The 19,687-nt window shown below is 40.8% G+C and overlaps 1 protein-coding gene across 2 annotated transcripts in view; it reads right to left on the bottom strand.

Moving 5' to 3' along the window:
* The window catches only part of morc2 (MORC family CW-type zinc finger 2), a 106,338-nt gene extending 92,320 nt beyond the window's left edge, over nt 1-14,018 (bottom strand). For both annotated transcript variants that reach the window (XM_059987960.1, XM_059987961.1), the window contains exon 1: nt 13,638-14,018. In XM_059987960.1, the coding sequence (XP_059843943.1) occupies nt 13,638-13,705 (68 nt within the window). In that variant the 5' untranslated portion in view covers nt 13,706-14,018. The remainder of the gene's footprint in view (nt 1-13,637) is intronic.
* Nucleotides 14,019-19,687: the final 5,669 nt, after the last annotated feature.

The following is a 19,687-nucleotide window of genomic DNA, read 5'->3' as shown; positions in this document are numbered from 1 at the left end:
AAGACAAGTGCGTCCTGAACAACTGTTGTCCCAGTCATTGGTTTCCCTGGACATTTGCGTCCCGGACATTTGTGTCCCAATATATGTATATTTCATATTAGACGTTGTGGGCAACCCCTCATAAGAAACTTAATTTGTCCTCAGGATTGTAATGTGCAATGAATGATGGAAGGCGCTTATTGATATTCTTAATTCTTGGTTGGAATCCTTCTTTGGTAGTCAATTTTCTTCTTTGTGGCCATTTTCCTCTTTCTTCAATGCATCAATTAATTTCCAAACAGAAGGGTGTTGACACGTAATTTAATTTTGGATAGCATTATGCCACCCCTCTGAACTATTGTTAGATCTAGGCAAGTCTTTCTTTGATCGATCATGAACATTCCAAGATGCAATGGAAAGGTTGCTGCAATCCTGTGCCCACTTCTACTGCTTGCTTGGCCAATGTATGTAACTTTAAAGTATGCGATGTAAGTCGTGATCTTCACTCAGATCCAAAAAGCCTGCTACCACATCATTTACTGGAAGGAAAGCTAATGCAGAAAGATATCTAATCTTTAAATTGAATTCTTGATCTTCGTTATACCATTGTCTTAAATCGAGGTTGCATATTTTCTCAAGGATGGATTTTGACAAATGGAAATTAATATTTAAAACTCTTGAAATAATACTGAAAATATCTTTCCAATAATTTTGTAAACAAGGACAAGACCAGAACATATGAGTCAATGAAGCAACATCAGAATGACATCTATTGCAGGTTGAATTAAGATGAGAATAAAATCAAGCCAGTTTATCCTTAAACATATGAGCTCTATGTACAACCTTAAATTGTATTTTTTTTTCAGTATTATTTCAAGAGTTTTAAATATTAATTTCCAACCGCATCCTCTTACTGCAATTTTCGGTTTACCAATGACGGATAATAATTGTTTATCCGCTTCATCTCAACGAATGATTGCATTTGTTACATTAATGGCTAGAAGATCTATTTTATTGAATTGGAAAGAAATTAATCCTCCAACTGTATTTCAGTGGTTTTCTCAAACTATTTCTTGTTTGAGTTTAGAAAAAATTAGAAGTGTGGTTTTTGATCCTTCAGTTAAATTTGAAGAAACTTGGAGACCTTTTATTCAACATTTTCACATGAGTTGAATTGTCTTTTCCTAAACCTTACTTATATTATCCTTAATTAATTGGATGGAGGTTCGGAGTTATTGGCACTACTGTATATGTATTTAATATTATTCAATGGCCCATGTTGGTTAGTGTTTTTTTTTGTTTTTTTTCTCTCTTTTTTTGGGGGGGTTTTTCTTTTTTTTCTCTTTTTACTTCTTTGTTCATTAATGTTCTGAGTTTGAGAGGTTATATATTTTTATTATTATACATCTGAATGTCTATTTAAACTATTAATTATGTACTCTCAAACATTTTGTATTCATGTTTCATTTATGTTTGTTTAAAACTAATAAGAAGATTTAAAAAGAAAGGATTTTGACAAATGGAAAATACACAAGCTTATTGTTGTATTAAGATATGTTTCTGCTATACTCTTTCTTGCTCCTAGTTCAAAATCTGTCAGCACTAATTTGGGATTAAGTTGAGGGCGAGTCTGCAACAAAAGAGTGAATAGGCTGTCATACGTTTCTTTAATCTTATTGGGTAGAAGAGCAAAAACAACGGGAGTACTGAATATACCATCCTGGACATGGATGCAGTACAGTTGATAAGATTTGTGGGCAAATTTTAAAGAGTGTCATCTGCTGTCCAATTCTGAAATTGTGTCAAGTCATCCAAACCCTCTTCAGAAGCAAAGATGAGCATTCTATTTTCATCATTTATGCCAGTATCAACTGCAAGAAACCTTTGTCCAGTGGGAGAATACCATATTCTTCTGGTATTTCGTAATTACATCTTAGGTTTGGTATAGATGGAGCATTTCGTGCTTTCTGTCTCCAACAACGAACATTTCTCCTCATTGCTGAGACAGAGGGAATTTCTGCCATTGAAAATTCACGTTTTGACGAAGTTGGTCCAATGAGATGGTTCTTCTGAGGATATTGCAGTTTCTTTCAACTTTAAAATCGATTCTTTTGCTCTAATTGCAGCAGCATAGAAACATAGAAAATAGGTGCAGGAGTAGGCCATTCGGCCCTTCGAGCCTGCACCACCATTCAGTATGATAATGACTGATCATCCAACTCAGAACCCTGTACCTGTTTTCTCTCCATACCCCCTGATCCCTTTAGCCACAAGGGCCATATCTAACTTCCTCTTAAATACAGTCAATGAACCAACCTCAACTGCTTTCTGTGGCAGAGAATTCCACAGATTCACCACTCTGTGTGAAGAAGTTTTTCCTCTTCTCGATCCTAAAAGGCTTCCCCTTTATCCTTAAACTGTGACCCCTCGTTCTGGATTTCCCCAATATCGGAAACAATCTTCCTGCATCTAGCCTGTCCAATCTCTCTAGAATTTTATACGTTTCAATAAGATCCCCCCTCAATCCTCTAAATTCCAGTGAGTATAAGCCTAGTCAATCCAGCCTTTCTTCATATGAAAGTCCTGCCATCCCAGGAATCAATCTGGTGAACCTTCTTTGTACTCCCTCTATGGCAAGAATGACATTCTGGAAGAATGTCTTTCCAAAAGAACCATGGTTATGTTTATTAATTTGTTTTGTTATTACATCGCTCTCAGTATGAACTCTTGCTTTGCAGAATCGTACCACACATCTTCAGTAAGTTTTCATGCCTGCAGCATTTTTCTTATAGTGATAGATACAATTTCCGTCATCAACAAGTATGTTTCCACCTTTGTTTGTGTAAAGGGGGTTTCTTTTTTCTTCTTTGTTACTGTTGGGAAAGGGTTTCCTTTTGTTAACTAGCAGGAATGCTAATTTACTGATAACGAGAATGGTATTCCTTTGTAAACCAAATGGGGATTAATGTTCTTTCTTCTGAGTCTGTAAGCTTTTGTTGACGGGCTTTTGGGGAGATCGGCGCGAGGGGATCGAGAGAGAGGACGCAATGCTCTAAGCTGGGCGAGGATCGGACCCCAAAGGGGGGGTCCGAAGCCGGGAGATTCTCTGAGGGGGGGGGGGGAATGAAGCTAGATGTGCTTGGTTGACCACTCGGAGGGTCCTGAGCTGTTTGGAGAGTCGAGGAGTTCGGAGGGTCCTGAGCTGCGAGTCGAGGAGTTCGGAGGGGATCGAATGGTGGCCAGAAGACTTCAGTAATTGAGCTCCAATGGTTGTGCACGAAGTGGTTTGGACTTTGATAAGTTTGGCGCTTTTTCTTTAATTTTTCTCTTCAACACTGTATCGTTATTAATCACTTAGTTATAGTAACCTTTATAAATTGTACTCATTTAATCGCATATGGTGTACTGTCTGTTTTTGGGCGAGGCGGGGACATCACACAGCATCCACACCAGCTGATTACCCAGTTTGGCGGGGCCGAAGGCTGCTCCCCCTAGACAAGAACGAGCTGAGCGAGCCTGAGGCGACCCAGGGAGTTACACTTGATTTCAAGAATGTAACATAGCTTAGTTTCTGAAAACAAAATTAAATTTAAAGCCAAATTGTAATAGGAAATGTGGGGTGTGTTTATAAGTAGTAGCTCAGTCACAAATGGGGCACCCCTCATTTGCTTACAATACCCTAAATGATTAGACGGTTGCTTTTTGAGCTGAGATAAGAGGCTTAGTATATATAACACTGGGGATCGTTACTGTGGGATGCAAATGACCAGGACTAAGAAAAACAGAGGCACAAGTCCAGGGATGCTAATGAGTGGGACACAATCGTTCAGGACACAAATACCCTAGTACCAGAAAAAACATATCCTTGCCTGTAAAAACTTAGCAAAGACACAGTAAAGATGTGGAAAAAAGTCCTGGGGTCAGATTAAAGTGGAGACTAAGTGGTATTGAATACTTTTACAAACACTATAAATAATTGCAATTGCAACAGGATAATCACCACAAAAAAATCCAACTGGGAATTCAGAATAGGAAGAATGTGGAACTCACTGCCATTGGAAATGGTTAAAATGAGCAGTACAGATTCATTGGGACAAAAATGAATAAGCGTTTATAGGTAAAAAGGAAAAGAATGTTCTGTTGCTGAACTTAAATGAGGAAAGATGGAAGATGGATAGAACAGTCTATTTCCTCATGACATTCAACGGATTTGTCTCCCACCACCAAAATCAAGGGTTATCTCTTATTTAAGTGGACCATGTGGTCTGATGGCTCAGATGTCATGAGATTCACACAAAAGCTCCCCTCAACTCTACTGAAAATACACAGGTCAAGTATGTGTAGGAATACTTGGTTAGATTAGGTGTAACTCTCACACAAGCACAGTAGCTTTGTTTGTTAACACCAGACTGCTCTCCATCATCAGCAACATGTACATGCTATAACTTGACCTCCAATTGATATGGCTCGTTCAATGTCAACTCCCAAATGTATGAATTTTACCACCTAGAAACAGTGAACTATGTGTCTGCGTGCATCAACTGCAAGAACACCCTCTCCCAAAAGAAAAATTTTGTCCTAAAACAGAAATACATAATGATCTTTTGTCAATGCTAGGTCTATATGGTGGATTGTTGCATCTTGCCACAATTCTCAAGACAGCGGCTACCACTACTTTTTCCAAGATCAGTAAGTCTGTAGATGACACAAAATTAGGAGGTGTTAATGAGCATGTAGGTGATCATAGGTGACAATCAGTGTCACCTTCATCAGTCAGGGGCATGGGCCTGAAGAATGACAATTGGATTTGAATATAGATAGTGCAGCTCCTCAAACCACTTATACAATGAATGGTAAGGCACTACAGATGTAATGGGTAAAGAGGGACTTAGGAGTCAAATGTAGAGCTTGTTGAAAGCAGTATCACAGGTAGACAGGATAATTAAAAAGTTTAGTACACTGGCTTTCATTTTTATTCTGTTGTTATTCAGGCTGCACTTGGGAGTGTCTGTTCGGTTTTGCTCACCCTTTTATATGAAAGATGTTGCCATGACTACACGGACTGAGCGAAAGGGAGAAATTGGCCAAGCTCAACACTAAACTTAGTTCCTTGGAGTGCAAGATGAAGGGCAACCTTATAGAAATGACCAAAATGACTTTTCTTGCTGCTGCCATCAGGTAGAAGGTACAAGAGCCTCGGGACTCACACCCATCTGTTGGATATGTGCTGAACTCAAGAAATTGTGACTTGTGTGAACACCTTGGACTCATTAGGCTGAAGGGCTTGTATCCATGCCATATTGCTCTATAACTTTGCGACAACGTTGACTTTGCCAGTAACACCCAGACCCAAAAATGATCATTTGTCTTTGATATTTTAAATTAACAAAAATATAATCCACACAGTGCCTTGGAGCTACTTTGCTCCACAAAGTTTTATCTGAGTACACACTGTGTGTAAGTTGCAGTGGATTACACTACTGTCTATATTGGCTTTCAGCAATTATTTTACTTTTATACAGGGTCACAAACAAAAGGTTAAAGAACTTATGTGGGGCACTTAAAAGATTCCAAGCAACATGGTAAGAGTACCAACTGCATATAGATTCTATGGCTATACAGGTGTCCCCCATTTTTTGAACGTTCGCTTTACGACAACTCGCTGTTACGAAAGACCTACATTCGTACCTGTTTTCACTAACCAAAGAGGATTTTTGCTTTTACGAAAAATAGACACCCGCTTTATACGCGTGTTTACACCGAGAAAGACTACCATGACCGTGAAGCCTTGTGCAGGCAGTTGTTGGCGCAATGTGCCGAATTTTTTTCTACAAATCAATTTTGGCTCGCTGTCTTCCTGATATTGATAAGTGAAACTACCCTGTACCTACAATATTCTATTTTATATAGGGTGTATATTTATCATATCATTCCTGCTTTTACTATATGTTAGTGTTATTTTAGGTTTTATGTGTTATTTGCTTTGATTTGGTAGGTTTTTTTGGGGTCTGGGAACGCTCAAAAATTTTTCCCATATAAATTAATGGTAATTGCTTCTTTGCTTTACGACATTTGGGTTTACAAATGGTTTCTCAGGAACACTCTACCTTCGGATTGCAGGGAAAACCTGTAATCAGATTTGTACATGTAACTAAGAAAGGCTGTTGTAAGGAGCTGGTCGGAATGGTGAAAAAGTATCACAACAAACTTAAAGGCACTGTAACAGGAACTCATAACACATTCAAATCCTACATGGACACCAGTTTCCTGATAACTTGTGGTCTCTAATAAAATAAAGATTGTAAGATTATAACGGTATAAGATTATACTGGTAAACTACTGATTAATTTATATTTTTCAAAGAACAGTCTATCCAGGCTGGATGACATGGAGATGTAGTCTTAACATAGTCTCAACACAAAATGTCAACTATTCCTTTACTTCCACTGACACTGCACTCCTCAGCAGCATGCTTTTTGCTCCAGTTTGGTCAATTTGTAATGCAGTCCTTTAATAGAATATTAAAATAATGCAATTTCTTATGGCAGACCAGAAACAATGACAATTCATAAACACAAGAGATTCTGTAGATGCTAAAAACCTAGAGCAACACACACTTAATGCTGGAGGAACTCAGCAGGTCAAGCAGCATCTATGGAAATGAACAACTTGACATTTCAGGCTGAGACACTTCAAGATTAAAAAAGGGGAGCAAACGCCAGAATAAAAAGGTGGGAGGGGAAGGAGGACAACTGGAAAGTGATAGGTGAAGCCAGGTGGGTGGGAAAGGTAAAGGGCTGGAGGGGAAGGAATTTAATAGGAGAGGGGAGTGAACCATAGGACAAAGGGAAGGAGGAAGGGACCCAGCAAGTGAAGCAATAGGAAGACGAGAAGAGGTAAAAGGCCAGAGTGGAGAATAAAAGAAGAGGGGAGAAGAATGGGTGGTGGGGGGAGAAGAGATTTTTTTTTAAACCAGGAGAAATCGATATTCAGGCAACTACCCAGATAGAAGATAAGGTGTTGCTCCTCCACCTCCTGGCACAAGAGGAGGCCATGGACCAACTAGGAATGGGAATGGAAATTCAAATGTTTGATCACCAGGAAGTTCCACTTTTGGCAAATGGAGCACAGGTGCTCGATGAAGTGGTTTCCCGATTTTCGATGGGTCTCACCAATGTACAGGAGGCTGCATTGGGAGCACTGGACATAATAAACGACCATAGCAAATTCGCAGGTGAAGTGTTGCAACACTTATATATTCTGCTCTAGTACTGTTTATTTGGGTTCCTATGCTTCAGATACTTCCACTACAAGGTACAGTTCTCAAACAGGTGGAAATGTCAAAGACAGATATTCAAGAATGATGTAACACATGCTCATTAAACAATTTTGAATAATCCATTCTCTTAGGAGAATAACTGGAACAGTTTGCATAATAACAAAATCTGGCTTAGATTGACTGGCACCAATTTTTAATTACACTTGCAAGCACTTAAAGAGAATAATTTTAGCCCATGGGACCCCTTATTCCTCTCACATCAACACTGTTTCCAGCAAATGACATCTTTCACATTTACCAAACAATTCCAAAATGTCAACGCTTTTGCCCATTTATATATTATGGACATAAACCCTGTATTTTAATACAAACACTACATTTCTAAGAACATACAGTAACAGTACACTATGTTGCAAATTAGCTGGCGTATGGATGATGGAATTAGTTCCTTGAAATATAGTAAAAGTGAGTCATTTTAGGAGAAGGGAGAGAAGTTGTCTACCGATATTTTCAGGGTAGAGAAGCTGCTGCAGTGTTTGGGTCACAAAGGGGGCATTCACTCTGAAATATATTGTTTGAGGATGGAGAAAGTTGTGAAGGGTGTGCTGTCACATGACATGAATGCTTTATGTATTTAAGATGTGCTCTCCATCAGCAGAACACAGTACTCGGTAGTAGCTTGTTTCTGAGGTGACCCCCGATACCAACAAGCAGGGATTTTTGTAGGATGTTGTGAAAGATCTGAGAACTGTGGTATTTCAGATGATATATGTTGGTGCTGCTACCAAACATGACAAGGCAATAGGAAGCCGGACGCGCTGGTGGGATGTAGCAAGAGGAGAGCTGCTACTGAGCAGGGTCCCTTGACTAGAGAAGCGACCAGTATTTTCTGTTACAGCTGTGGAGAAGATTGGGATTTCAAGCAGGAGAGCAAAGGGCAGGAAAATCTTTGAAAGTAACTCAGCAGTTAATCAGAGAAGAGGTAAGCCTACGGAGGGACACAGTAAAGGAATGTGCTGATGCTTCGGAGAGGATTAATTCCTATCAATGTCTCAAGGAAAATGCTAAAGTGCAAAACACTAATCCTGAAGGTTTAGTGGGATCATGCTCTGATGTATCCATACGGATTGAAGGTGTTACTTTGCTTAATAGATTATTTTACAACTGGTATTTGATGCATTGATGCCATAGCGTGCCCCTGAGACTCAGGAGCTTGGTACTAATGGGTACCCATACAATGGCTACTTGTAGTTGAAACTGGAGTTTTCGGAAGCTGTCTATTGACAGCGTTAGTCTGCCCAGACCTGGTTGAAAAGGATGGAGCTTTCATTCTTGTGGGAACAAATACTGCCATCGTGTGAGATATTGTGGGAGCATGCAAGGCAAGAAATGGAATTGTCCATTCACCCTGTTTTCAGAACTGCTTTTGAGAAGCTGCAAGGTCCTCCTAAGCAAGATGAGTAGGAACGAGGAAATGTTTGGTATACCCAGTCTAAACCTGTCATGTTACATCCTGGAGGAGTAGTTAGTGACAGGAACCATAAAATTTGCCAGAATGTCCAAGGAAGGCAAAAGGAGTTTAACTGAGATGTTAGGACATGAAGATGCCTTTTCTACTAACAAGTCTAATGCTGGTTACTCCAAGAGTACTTGCCACACTATGAGAGTGACGTAAGACAACACTTTCTGAGAGAGCTCTCACCAGTTAACACCAGCAGGGGTTGAAGATGGTCGGCAGCAACCTGCTTAAACTGAAGAAAGCCAAGTTCAATCATGGAGCAGGGGGGCCTGAATCACTGGAAGACAGGGGAAGCACCCTGTAAGTAGAGGGGAAGAGTCACAATGGGTGGTTGAAGCTGGAGGAGCTGAACATGGGATAAGGAAATCTGTCAGGAAACCCCCAGCCAGATAGGCTAGCCTATGATGCACTGGGGGAACACAGCTTTGTTTCTACCCCATTGTGAGATACATCTCTTACCATTTACAAGTGGATTGGAGGTCCCAACCTCACAATATTCCTTTGAAAACTGTTATTAAGGATGAGTTCATAAATTCCAAAGTCATGAGGACGTGACTATTTGGAGGGGGGGTGGGAGAGAAAAGAGTGTAACGCCCTGGTTAAGATTTTACTGCTAATGCTGTAGAGTATTTCATTCAATAGCTTACTGTAGAAATGTGTTCTGCTGATTGCTTGGGTTTCAGTTAGAGATGTAGAGATGAGGGGTTGAGATGTTCAGCTTAGGAATGTTACATCAGCCAATCAAGATGGTGGAACTGAGAGAAGGTTCTAGACAATGCTGGGCAGTGGGGTTTTTCTGACAGACACTGGTGTGGATCGAGGTCTTTCTGGCAGGAGCTGAGAGAAGACAGGAGGGAAGAATTGTGAGGATACAATCTGGGTTGCACAGATAGAAGGACCAATACTCCCATGGGGAGCCCGTTGGTGATGGATGTCAAGCGATGTTCAGAAGATAGTATGTACTTTCACACAGACTGTGGGTATAGCACACAAGTTAAAGACAACTTCAAGATCAGCTCCAACTTATCTGCACATTTGGACTAACTGTAATAGGCCTTTTTATTTTTGTTCTTGGTTTTTCCCTACTAACTCTTTGCTAAAGGTGAAATTTGTACATATACTTTCTCTATAATTGCATGCAATGTATGCTCTGTTAACTCTTGCCAACAATTAATTGAATGGGGCAATATTTACACAGTATTCGCAGAGATTGGAGTTTGGGTGGTGGAGACATCTCAACTTCCCAGTTTTGGTGGGATGTACGGAGTATGAGAAAGGTGGTTTTCTAACTGCTGAGTCCAGTGGCTGTTAGTGAGGGGCTAACAAGCTGCATCTCAAGAGACTTCCAGTAAAAAGGGTTAGGTACTCCTTTCGTTAATGCAAACATACAATAAGCTAATCACATGGCAGCAACTCAGTGCACAGAAGCATGCAGGCATGGTCAAGAGGTTCAGTTGTTGATCAGACCAAACATCAGAATGGGGAATAAAAGGGTGCTCTGCAGTAGCAAAGCAGCTAATGTGATGCTGTTACAGTTTGGGGCATTCTAGCATTTGGAGATCAACTCCAGCTCTGTTCGGTAAGAAGCCTCTGGGTGTCCTTCCCAATGAATGTGTGGATTTTCTCTAGGTGCTCCAGTATCCCACAGTTAAACGGTCATTGTAAATAGTCCTGTGATTAGGTTAGGCTTAATTGTATTTGTTGGGGTGGCATGGAATAAAGGGTTGGAAGGGCTTACTAGTGCAGACAGGTGGCTTGAGTATCTCAGAAACAGATCACCTGGGATTTTCACACACACACAAGCCACTAGAGTTTACAGAAAACAAAAAAATATATAGTGAGAGGCAGTTCAATAAGGTTAAGCTCAGGACTCTGTCCAGTCCACTCAAGAACATCAATTCTCCTCATCTGAAACCACTCCATGGTTGCTCTGGCAGTGTGCTTTTGGTCGTTGTCCTGCTGAAAGACAAACTTCCTCCCCACTTTAAGCTTCCTGGCAGAGGCTAACAGGTTTTTAATCCAGGATCTCTGTATTTGGCCGCATTCATCTTCTCATCAATTCTGAGCAGATTTGCAGTAGCTGCGGCTGAAAGCATCCCCACAACATGAGTCTACTTCCACCATACTTTGCAGTAGGGATGTTGTTACCTGGCTGATGCACAGTATCAGATTACACCACATGATCCACTTAGTGTTGATGCCAAAATTCCACTTCAGTCTCATCCGACAAGACCTTCTTCCACATATTTACGGCATCTTCTAAGTGACACTTTGCAAAGTATTTACCATCAAGGATGTTTTTTTTAAAGCCAGGGCTTCTTCCTTGCCACTCTTCCCTTTTTGTGCAAAGCCTTAGATTGTGGAGCCATGAACTTCATCTCCAGTTGCAGCCACTGAGTTCTGCAGCATGCTCAAGAGTGACTGCTGGCATCATAGTAGCCTCTCTTACAAGTGCCATTCTTCTCTGGTGGATAAGGTTAGAGGGTCAACTTGGCCTAGACAGTGTGGTTGTTTCTTTTTTCATATCCCCCCCACCGATGAACTTTACTGAGCTCTGAAGTATGTCCAGTGCCTTTCAGATAGTCTTGTAACCTGCCCCAGACTTGTGCTTGTCTATTATAATTTCCCTGACTTGTCTTGAATGCCCTTTTGTCTTCATTTGGATTACTATGTTGAAAACCTACCTTACAGTGAGAGGAGGTGTTCTTTATGAATTCATTGAAAGCAGACAATCCTCCAATTTTCTACATCAACAAATTTGGTGAGTTGGTAATATACAATATTGCACCTGAGAGAAGCTAACATCATAATTATAAAGGGAATGCATACTTTCTCAACCTCACAATTGTGGTTTTTAATTATTTAGTAAATTGTTGACAGGTTTTGGAACTTTTGATTTGACATGATGCACAATATTTGTAGATTAGCTCAAAAATCCTACTTCGATATATTTTCAATTTAGAAAATGGAACAGTAAAACACAAAAATAGTTGTGGGGGCTGAATACTTTTTCAAGGCACTATACAGTATCCACTGAGAGTCTCTGGAGGTTGAAAAAGGCAACCTTGATGACACAGTTGTGGGTAAAAACTCACTCCTGACTAAACAGCCAAAAGATTGGTCTGACTCCGCTTCAGCAGATAAGAATCCCTGGGCACAAACTTCAAGTTAGAGAACAAAATGTCTTTCGATCCTCTATAGGAAATTTCTGCTCATCATTTTACTTAGTGTCAAATAAAATGTTATAAATTTGAGAGAATTAAGTGGTTCTAAGAGATAGTGGTGAGTTGGATAGATGTGACATCATCACAAATTATATTGCAATGGGTTAGCAAGTAAAGAGTAAAGAAGGCAAGCTTAGATCTATAGCTGCAGTGCAAGAGTGGGTAAGTTTGATAAATAAGACTTGCAGAATGCAGAAAAGACATGGGAGACAGGATGTTCCATTTCATGAAAAGCATCAATCAAGCAGATTAAAAAGGGTGAAAATTAATAAATTTCAAATTGTTGACTAAAACCTCATTATTGCAATTTGGCTACTAAGCAATAAAATATCAAAAGTATTGGTGAGACTGGAGTTGTGTATGGATCTGCTCAGTAAAGATTTGCTCCTCCAAAAGCAGTTAGTGGAGAATACCAGTTTCATGGTCACTGCTGCTCCCCACCAACCCCTCCTTGACTTATTTGATTATGCCATGATAGACCGGCAAACAAACTGATCAGAACACATGTCCCAGGATCATATATCAAGTCTTCTAGATGCTAGTTCAGTAATATAACCACCATGGAGGTACAAGAGACCACAGACGCAGGAATCTGAAGCAACTTGAGATTCTGGAGAAATAAAACAGCTGTGCCAAAATCTATGTAAGAAATTCGACAGTAGACATTTTGGGTTAAGATTCTTCATCTGGGCGAATACTTCATCAGGAACATAGCTGCTATGCTACCATGGCAACTGAATTGCTGCAAAGTTGGAACTATCACTTTCCTGGACTGGAAAGGCTTTCCTATATTTAATTTAAAAAATACTAAGCTCTTAAAAATAAGAACACAATCCAATTATTCTTGCTATTAAAATCACCAAGATAACCTGCTATCACTTCACAAAATAAGGATAAAATTATAAATATGAAGGAACAGTAATGGAAAACCAACAAACTATAGGTGCTGATAAAAAAAAATTTCAAATCAAAGACAAGCAATTTCAGTCGGAAATGTTAACTCCTTTGATTGTGGGCGTTTTACCTTCGGAGTACTGACAATTATTTGTGTTTTTATAACACAAACAAATACGGCGTTTCAATAAATTAAACTAACCAGGTAAATGGCTGGGAATAAAAGATAGAACTCCGATTAGACACCCTTCACATCACCAACGTTAAATGGAATCACGTATTTTTTTTCTTTTCCATCACTTTTATAAAATGCCTCCACATATACAACAGGCAATTAAATGGACATTCAACACAAGATGACCAGTGCTCCGAATTAGTCATCACCGCAGTCAAAAACTAATAAACAATATATTTTTAAGTTAACCTTTGGAGAACCCTGCGTAACAAGTTGTACCTTGGGAAATACATTTAAATTAACCAGCCTTTGTTTTAAAAGCCCTCTAGGAGACCCAGAAGTTACGATTTCCACAGAATACATTTCAAATGCAGACAAACTTGCACATCAATATGGAATCATAATTGATGACCGGCGACAGGCGACCTATGAAGAATGGAACTAGGTTGAGTGGATTTAAGGAAACATGCAATCTAAAATGGAAATAACGATGCCATGTCGTTAAAATAAAGATGCAAAACCTGGCCCGGTGGAGCGGCTCCCCTTTCGCCCGACCCTGGTACTCACGAGTTGGTGTGCAGGTATTCAAAGGTCAGTTGAGCACGGTTGAGGCAGCTGTAGTTGGATGCAGCCATGGCGTCTTGCCTCGGCTCCCCCCCCCCCCCCAAGCCTTGCCCGGTCCGGCCCTGTCTGATAACGCAGCACCCGGCCTCTCCCGGCCCAGGCTCAGGCTCAGGCTCTCGCTCTCTCCCTCTACGTCCGCCGATCTCCCGGCCACATTCACCGCGCAGCGGATGCACGTGTCGACACGGGGCTTTATTTTTTTTAAACGACGACGCTTTTGTAACAAATCCTTCCGGTACTTCGTCGGTGCAGCCCGGTCCCCCGTCGATCCCGCCACCGCATCACCCACACACACACACACACACACACACACACACTTTAAAAGTAACTGCAACCACCAAGCCCACTGCGCAGGCGCGGCGGCTCGGCCGGCCTCCTCTTCGCGCGCCCTCCATGTCCGCGCATGCGTCCAGTCGCCGGTCGACTCCGATGGTTGTGGGTAAAAAAACAATCGAAAGCAGATTTCACAGCACCGGCGAGCTGAGTTATTACCTTATTCCGAATTTCTTTTATCATGTCAACATGAACTGTGTTCAAGCCCTCAACTATCCAGATTTCGAGCAGCGTTGTTAAATAAAATCAGAAAATGTTATGTTTGTGTCAGATCAGAATCGGGTTCAATACCACCTACATATGGCGTGAAATTTGTTAACTGGTCGGCAGCAGTACAATGTAATACATAATAACAGAAAAGAACAAAAATGGAATTACATTAAATATATATAGAAACATAGAAAACTCACAGCACAATACAAGCACTTCGGCCCACGTTGCTGTGCTGAACATGTACAGTACTTACTTTAGAAATTACCTAGGGTAACCCATAGCCCTCTATTTTCCTGAGCTCCATGTATCTATCCAGAAGTATCTTAAAAAAAACCCTATCATATCCACCTCACCACCATCGCTGGCATCCCATTCCACACACTCACCACTCTGCATGAAAAAACTTACCCCTAACATCTCCTCTCTGCTTTAACTATGCCCTCTCATGTTAGCCATTTCAGCCTTGGCAAAACCAGCCTCTGACTACCCACATGATCAATGCCTCTTATCATATACACCTCTATCAGGTCACCTCTCATCCTCCGCCGCTCCAAGGAGAAAAGGCCAAGTTCATTCAACCTGTTTTCATAAGGCATGCTCCCCAATCCAGGTAAATCTCCTCTGCACCCTTTCTATGGCTTCCACATCCTCCCTGGAGTGAGGTGACCAGAACAGAGCACAGTACTCCAAGTGGGGTCTGACCAGGGTCCTATAGACCTGCAACATTACCTTTCGGCTCCTAAACTCAGTCCCACGATTTATGAAGGCCAATGCACCAGATGCCTTCTTAACCACAGAGTCGACCTGTGTAGTAGCTTTGAGTGTCCTATGGACTCGGACACCAAGATCGCTCTGACCCTCCACACTGCCGAGAGTCTTACTATTAATACCATATTCTGCCATCATAATTGACCTACCAAAATGAACCATCTCACACTTACCTCGGTTGAACTCCATCTGCCACTTCTTAGCCCAGTTATGCATCCTATCAATGTCTTGCTGTAACCTCTGACAGCCCTCCACACTATCCACAACACCCCCACTCTTTGTGTCATCAGCAAATTTACTAACCCATCCCTCCACTTCCTCATCCAGGTCATTTATAAAAAATCACAAAGAGAAGGGGTCCCAGAACAGATCCCTGAGGCACACTGCTGGTCACTGACCTCCATGCAGAATATGATCCGTCTACAACTACTCTTTGCCTTCTGTGAGCAAGCCAATTCTGGATTCAAAATGCTTGGTTGCCATGCCTCCTTACTTTCTCAGTAAGCCTTGCACCTCATCAAATGCCTTGCTGAAATCCATATACACTACATCTACTGGTCTGCCTTCATCAATGTTTAGTTACATCCTCAAAAAAGTTCAATCAGGCTCATAAAGCATGACCTGCCTTTGATAAAGCCTTGCTGACTATTCCTAATCATATTATGCCTCTCCAAATGTTCATAAATCCTGCCTCTCGGGATCTTTTCCATCAACTTACCAACCACTGAATTAAGACTCACTGGTCTATAATTTCCAGGACTATCTCTACTCCCTTTCTTGAATAAGGGAACAACATCTGCAACCCTCCGATCCCCACTGATGATGCAAAGATCATTGTCAGAGGCTCAGCAATCTCCTCCCTTGCCACCCACAGTAGCCTGGAGTACATCTCATCTGGTCCTGGAGACTTATCCAACTTTATGCTTTACAAAAGCTCCAACACATCCTCTTTCTTAATATCTATATACTCAAGCTTTTCAATCCTCTAAATCATCCCTATGATCATCAAGATCCTTTTTCACAGTGAATACTGAAGCATAGTATTCATTAAGTATCTCAGCTATAGTATATACTTATAGTTAAATAAGTAGTGCAAAAATAGAAATAAATCCTGCCATGATAAATGTACACGTTAACTAGCCTTTATTTTAAAAAGTTTCAATAGAACCAGAACGCACATTGTAGTATGATTTCTAAAGAGAGAATTTCAGAAGACATACCTGCACACAAAAAATGGATTATAATTGAAGAATACCATCCTTCTTTCCAATTTTGAGCAGTCATGGGTAAGAGGTTCTCAGGACATGGAATGTACCACACCAATAAGCAATCTGGTACAAAATAATAGAAACATAGAAAATAGGTGCAGGAGTGCATTGGCCCTTCGAGCCTGCACCACCATTCAGTATGATCATGGCTGATCATCCAACTCAGAACCCTGTATCTGCTTTCTCTCCATACCTGCTGATCCCTTTAGCCACAAGGGTCATATCTAACTTCCTCTTAAATATAGCCAATGAACCGGCCTCAACCGTTTCCTGTGGCAGAGAATTCCACAGATTCACTACTCTGCGTGAAGAAGTTTTTCCTCACCTCGGTCCTAAGAAGCTTCCCCTTCATCCTTAAACTGTGACCCCTCGTTCTGGACTTCCCCAACATCGGAAACAATTTTCCTGTATCTAGCCTGTCCAATCCCTTTAGAATTTTACACAAATCCCCCCCTCAATCTCCTAAATTCCAGTGAGTATAAGCCTAGTCGATCCAGTCTTTCTTCATATGAAAGTTCTGCCATCCCAGGAATCAATCTGGTGAACCTTCTTTGTACTCCCTCTATGGCAAGAATGTCTTTCCTCAGATTAGGGGACCAAAACTACACACAATATTCTAGGTGCGGTCTCACCAAGGCCTTATACAACTGCAGTAGAGCCTCCCTGCTCCTGTACTCAAATCCTTTTTCTATGAATGCCAACATACCATTCGCTTTTTTCACCACCTGCTGTACCTGCATGCCCACCTTCAATGACTGATGTACAATGACACCCAGGTCTCGTTGCATCTCCCCTTTTCCTAATTGGCCACCGTTCAGATAATAATCTGTTTTCCTGTTCTTGCAACCAAAGTGGATAACCTCACATTTATCCACATTAAATTGCATCTGCCATGAATTTGCCCACTCACCTAACCTATCCAAGTCACCCTGCATCCTCTTAGCATCCTCCTCACAGCTAACACTGCCGCCCAGCTTCGTGTTATCCGCAAACTTGGAGATGCTGCATTTAATTCCCTCGTCTAAATCATTAATGTATATTGTAGACAACTGGGGTCCCAGCACTGAGCCTTGCGGTATTCCCACTAGTCACTGCCTGCCATTCTGAAAAGGTCCCGTTTACTCCCACTCTTTGCTTCCTGTCTGCCAACCAATTCTCTATCCACATCAATACCATACCCCCAATACCGTGTGCTTTAAGTTTGCACACTAATCTCCTGTGTGGGACCTTGTCAAAAGCCTTTTGAAGATCTAAATATACCACATCCACTGGCTCTCCCCTATCCACTCTACTAGTTACATCTTCAAAAAATTCTATAAGATTTGTCAGACATGATTTTCCTTTCACAAATCCATGCTGACTTTGTCCGATTATTTCACCTCTTTCCAAATGTGCTGTTATCACATCTTTGATAACTGACTCTAGCATTTTCCCCACCACCGATGTCAGACTAACCGGTCTATAAGTCCCTGGTTTCTCTCTCCCTCCTTTTTTAAAAAGTGGGGTTACAGTAGCCACCCTCCAATCCTCAGGAACTAATAAATGTAACAAAATATTTCACTGCTCAGTCTTTTAGTATCTGTATAACACCTGTAGTGTATGCTTCTAGATTAATATTAAGAGGCAGTGACTTGGTCATCATTATGTGCTGTGTCGTATGTCATGTGTGATCATGGTCTATGACTTTCCTCCCTTGGGTGCAAGACAAAAATCCAAAAACCTGCAGATTTTGAAAATCCAAAATGAAAACAGTAAATGTCAGAAGCGCTCAACAGACAAGACAGCATTTGAGAAGCCGTTATCTTCTCAGGTTGTAAATCCTTTTATGTGAATCTTTGCAAGTGACAACTGATTCCTGGTCTTCCTGTACCAATGGTTCGGGTAGAGGACAAAAGATCCCAAAGTGTTAAATTATTGTAAATGTTAGACAGATACAGTAAGACTGTGTAAGAAACTATGTTGCATATTTTGTACCTGTGCTGCTTGCTGGTACAGTACATTCCATGTCCTGGGAATCGCTAGCCCAGCCTTTCTCAACCTTTTAGTCCTGGAGGAATCCTTGAAATAATTTTCAGGTCTCAGGGAACCCCTGAATAAAAATTAGCACTTCATTGTACGTAAGTGTGTGTACATAAGTTATAGATAAAATAATCAAAATATAATTGTCAATACTATTTTGAGTACAGAATGATTTTTTAGCCAAACTTTCTTGGCAAAAAACAGTTAGCTTACCTTTCTTGAAACAAATATTTCGTAAATGTTAAAAACTGATAAGGCAAACCGAATTCATTCTCAATTCAGGGTCAAACTTGAGATCAGCACACACGGATTTCACCTTCAACTGAAATGAGGTTATTTCTAGCCTTGCTCTTGATGCTTGTTAAACAAGCTTGCTCAGACATGGAAGAAGTTGAAACTGCAGCAAAACGGTCATTGTTTTCCTATGAATGGCAGGATACTCTCACATAAATCTAGAACTTGCCCAGGGGCAGGTCAGTAAGTCTTGAACTCACGATCAGATTACAGCTCACAAAGTTCTTCTGCTTCTCTCAAACTCAATTTCTCAAGCTGAGCAGAAGATTCAGAGAAAGGGTCCCTCACCCAGTGTTGAAAGGAAGGAAAAATACTGTTCAATTTTGTTCTGCAGTTCTTCCAGGTGGTTTTCAATAAGACTAGAGACTTTCTGATATCCTTCCTCACTCTCAAGCCCAAGTAAGAGTAGGAACATTTAAAGATTTCCTTTTGTAACATGATTTTTTCCAAAGATTCAGTTTCCTTTTAAATCTAAGATTCTTGTCACTTGATGTCAAAACATTTTCTCCAGGACCTTGCAGAGTCTTATTCAACTGGCTCATATGATGAAAAACGTCTGCTAAGTAAGCTAGTTTCTGCACCCTTTCTTCATCTTCAAAGCACTCAGCAAAATCTGGGCTACTATTTTCTTGAAAGTACTCCTGCAAATCACCTTTCAGCTCAAACACCCTGTTAACAATTCTTCCTCTGCTAAGCCACTGGATTTCTGTACGTAGCAAGAGACTGGTGTGCTCTTTGTCCAGATTTCACAGTTTTTAAAAAAAACACTCTTGAGTGTACGGGTCTTAACACTAGTAAATAACGAGCCCTTTACTGACTATTTTCAAAAGTTTTAATCTGTTTGTTTTGAGATTTCAAAAGTCATTTAAAATAATCAGCACTTTTAAGTGTCATATGACTGTGTTAAGTGTCCTTTCAATTTTGCTGGAGCCATTGTCACATTAGTATGTTGTTTGCCACAGACTAGGCACAATGGAATAGGACCACTTGTATCACCAGTCCATGTAAAACCCAGAGCAGTAGCTTTCATTGTAAAGACAGCCTTTGTGTCCGTTGTTGCACTAGTGCAGTGAAATGACTCAGGAGAGTGTAATTCTT

Source organism: Hypanus sabinus, chromosome 13 (assembly GCF_030144855.1).
Source record: "Hypanus sabinus isolate sHypSab1 chromosome 13, sHypSab1.hap1, whole genome shotgun sequence".
Lineage (NCBI taxonomy): Eukaryota > Metazoa > Chordata > Chondrichthyes > Myliobatiformes > Dasyatidae > Hypanus > Hypanus sabinus.
The sequence above is the reverse complement of the archived record's forward strand: the minus strand, read 5'-3'. Positions and strand labels throughout refer to the sequence as shown.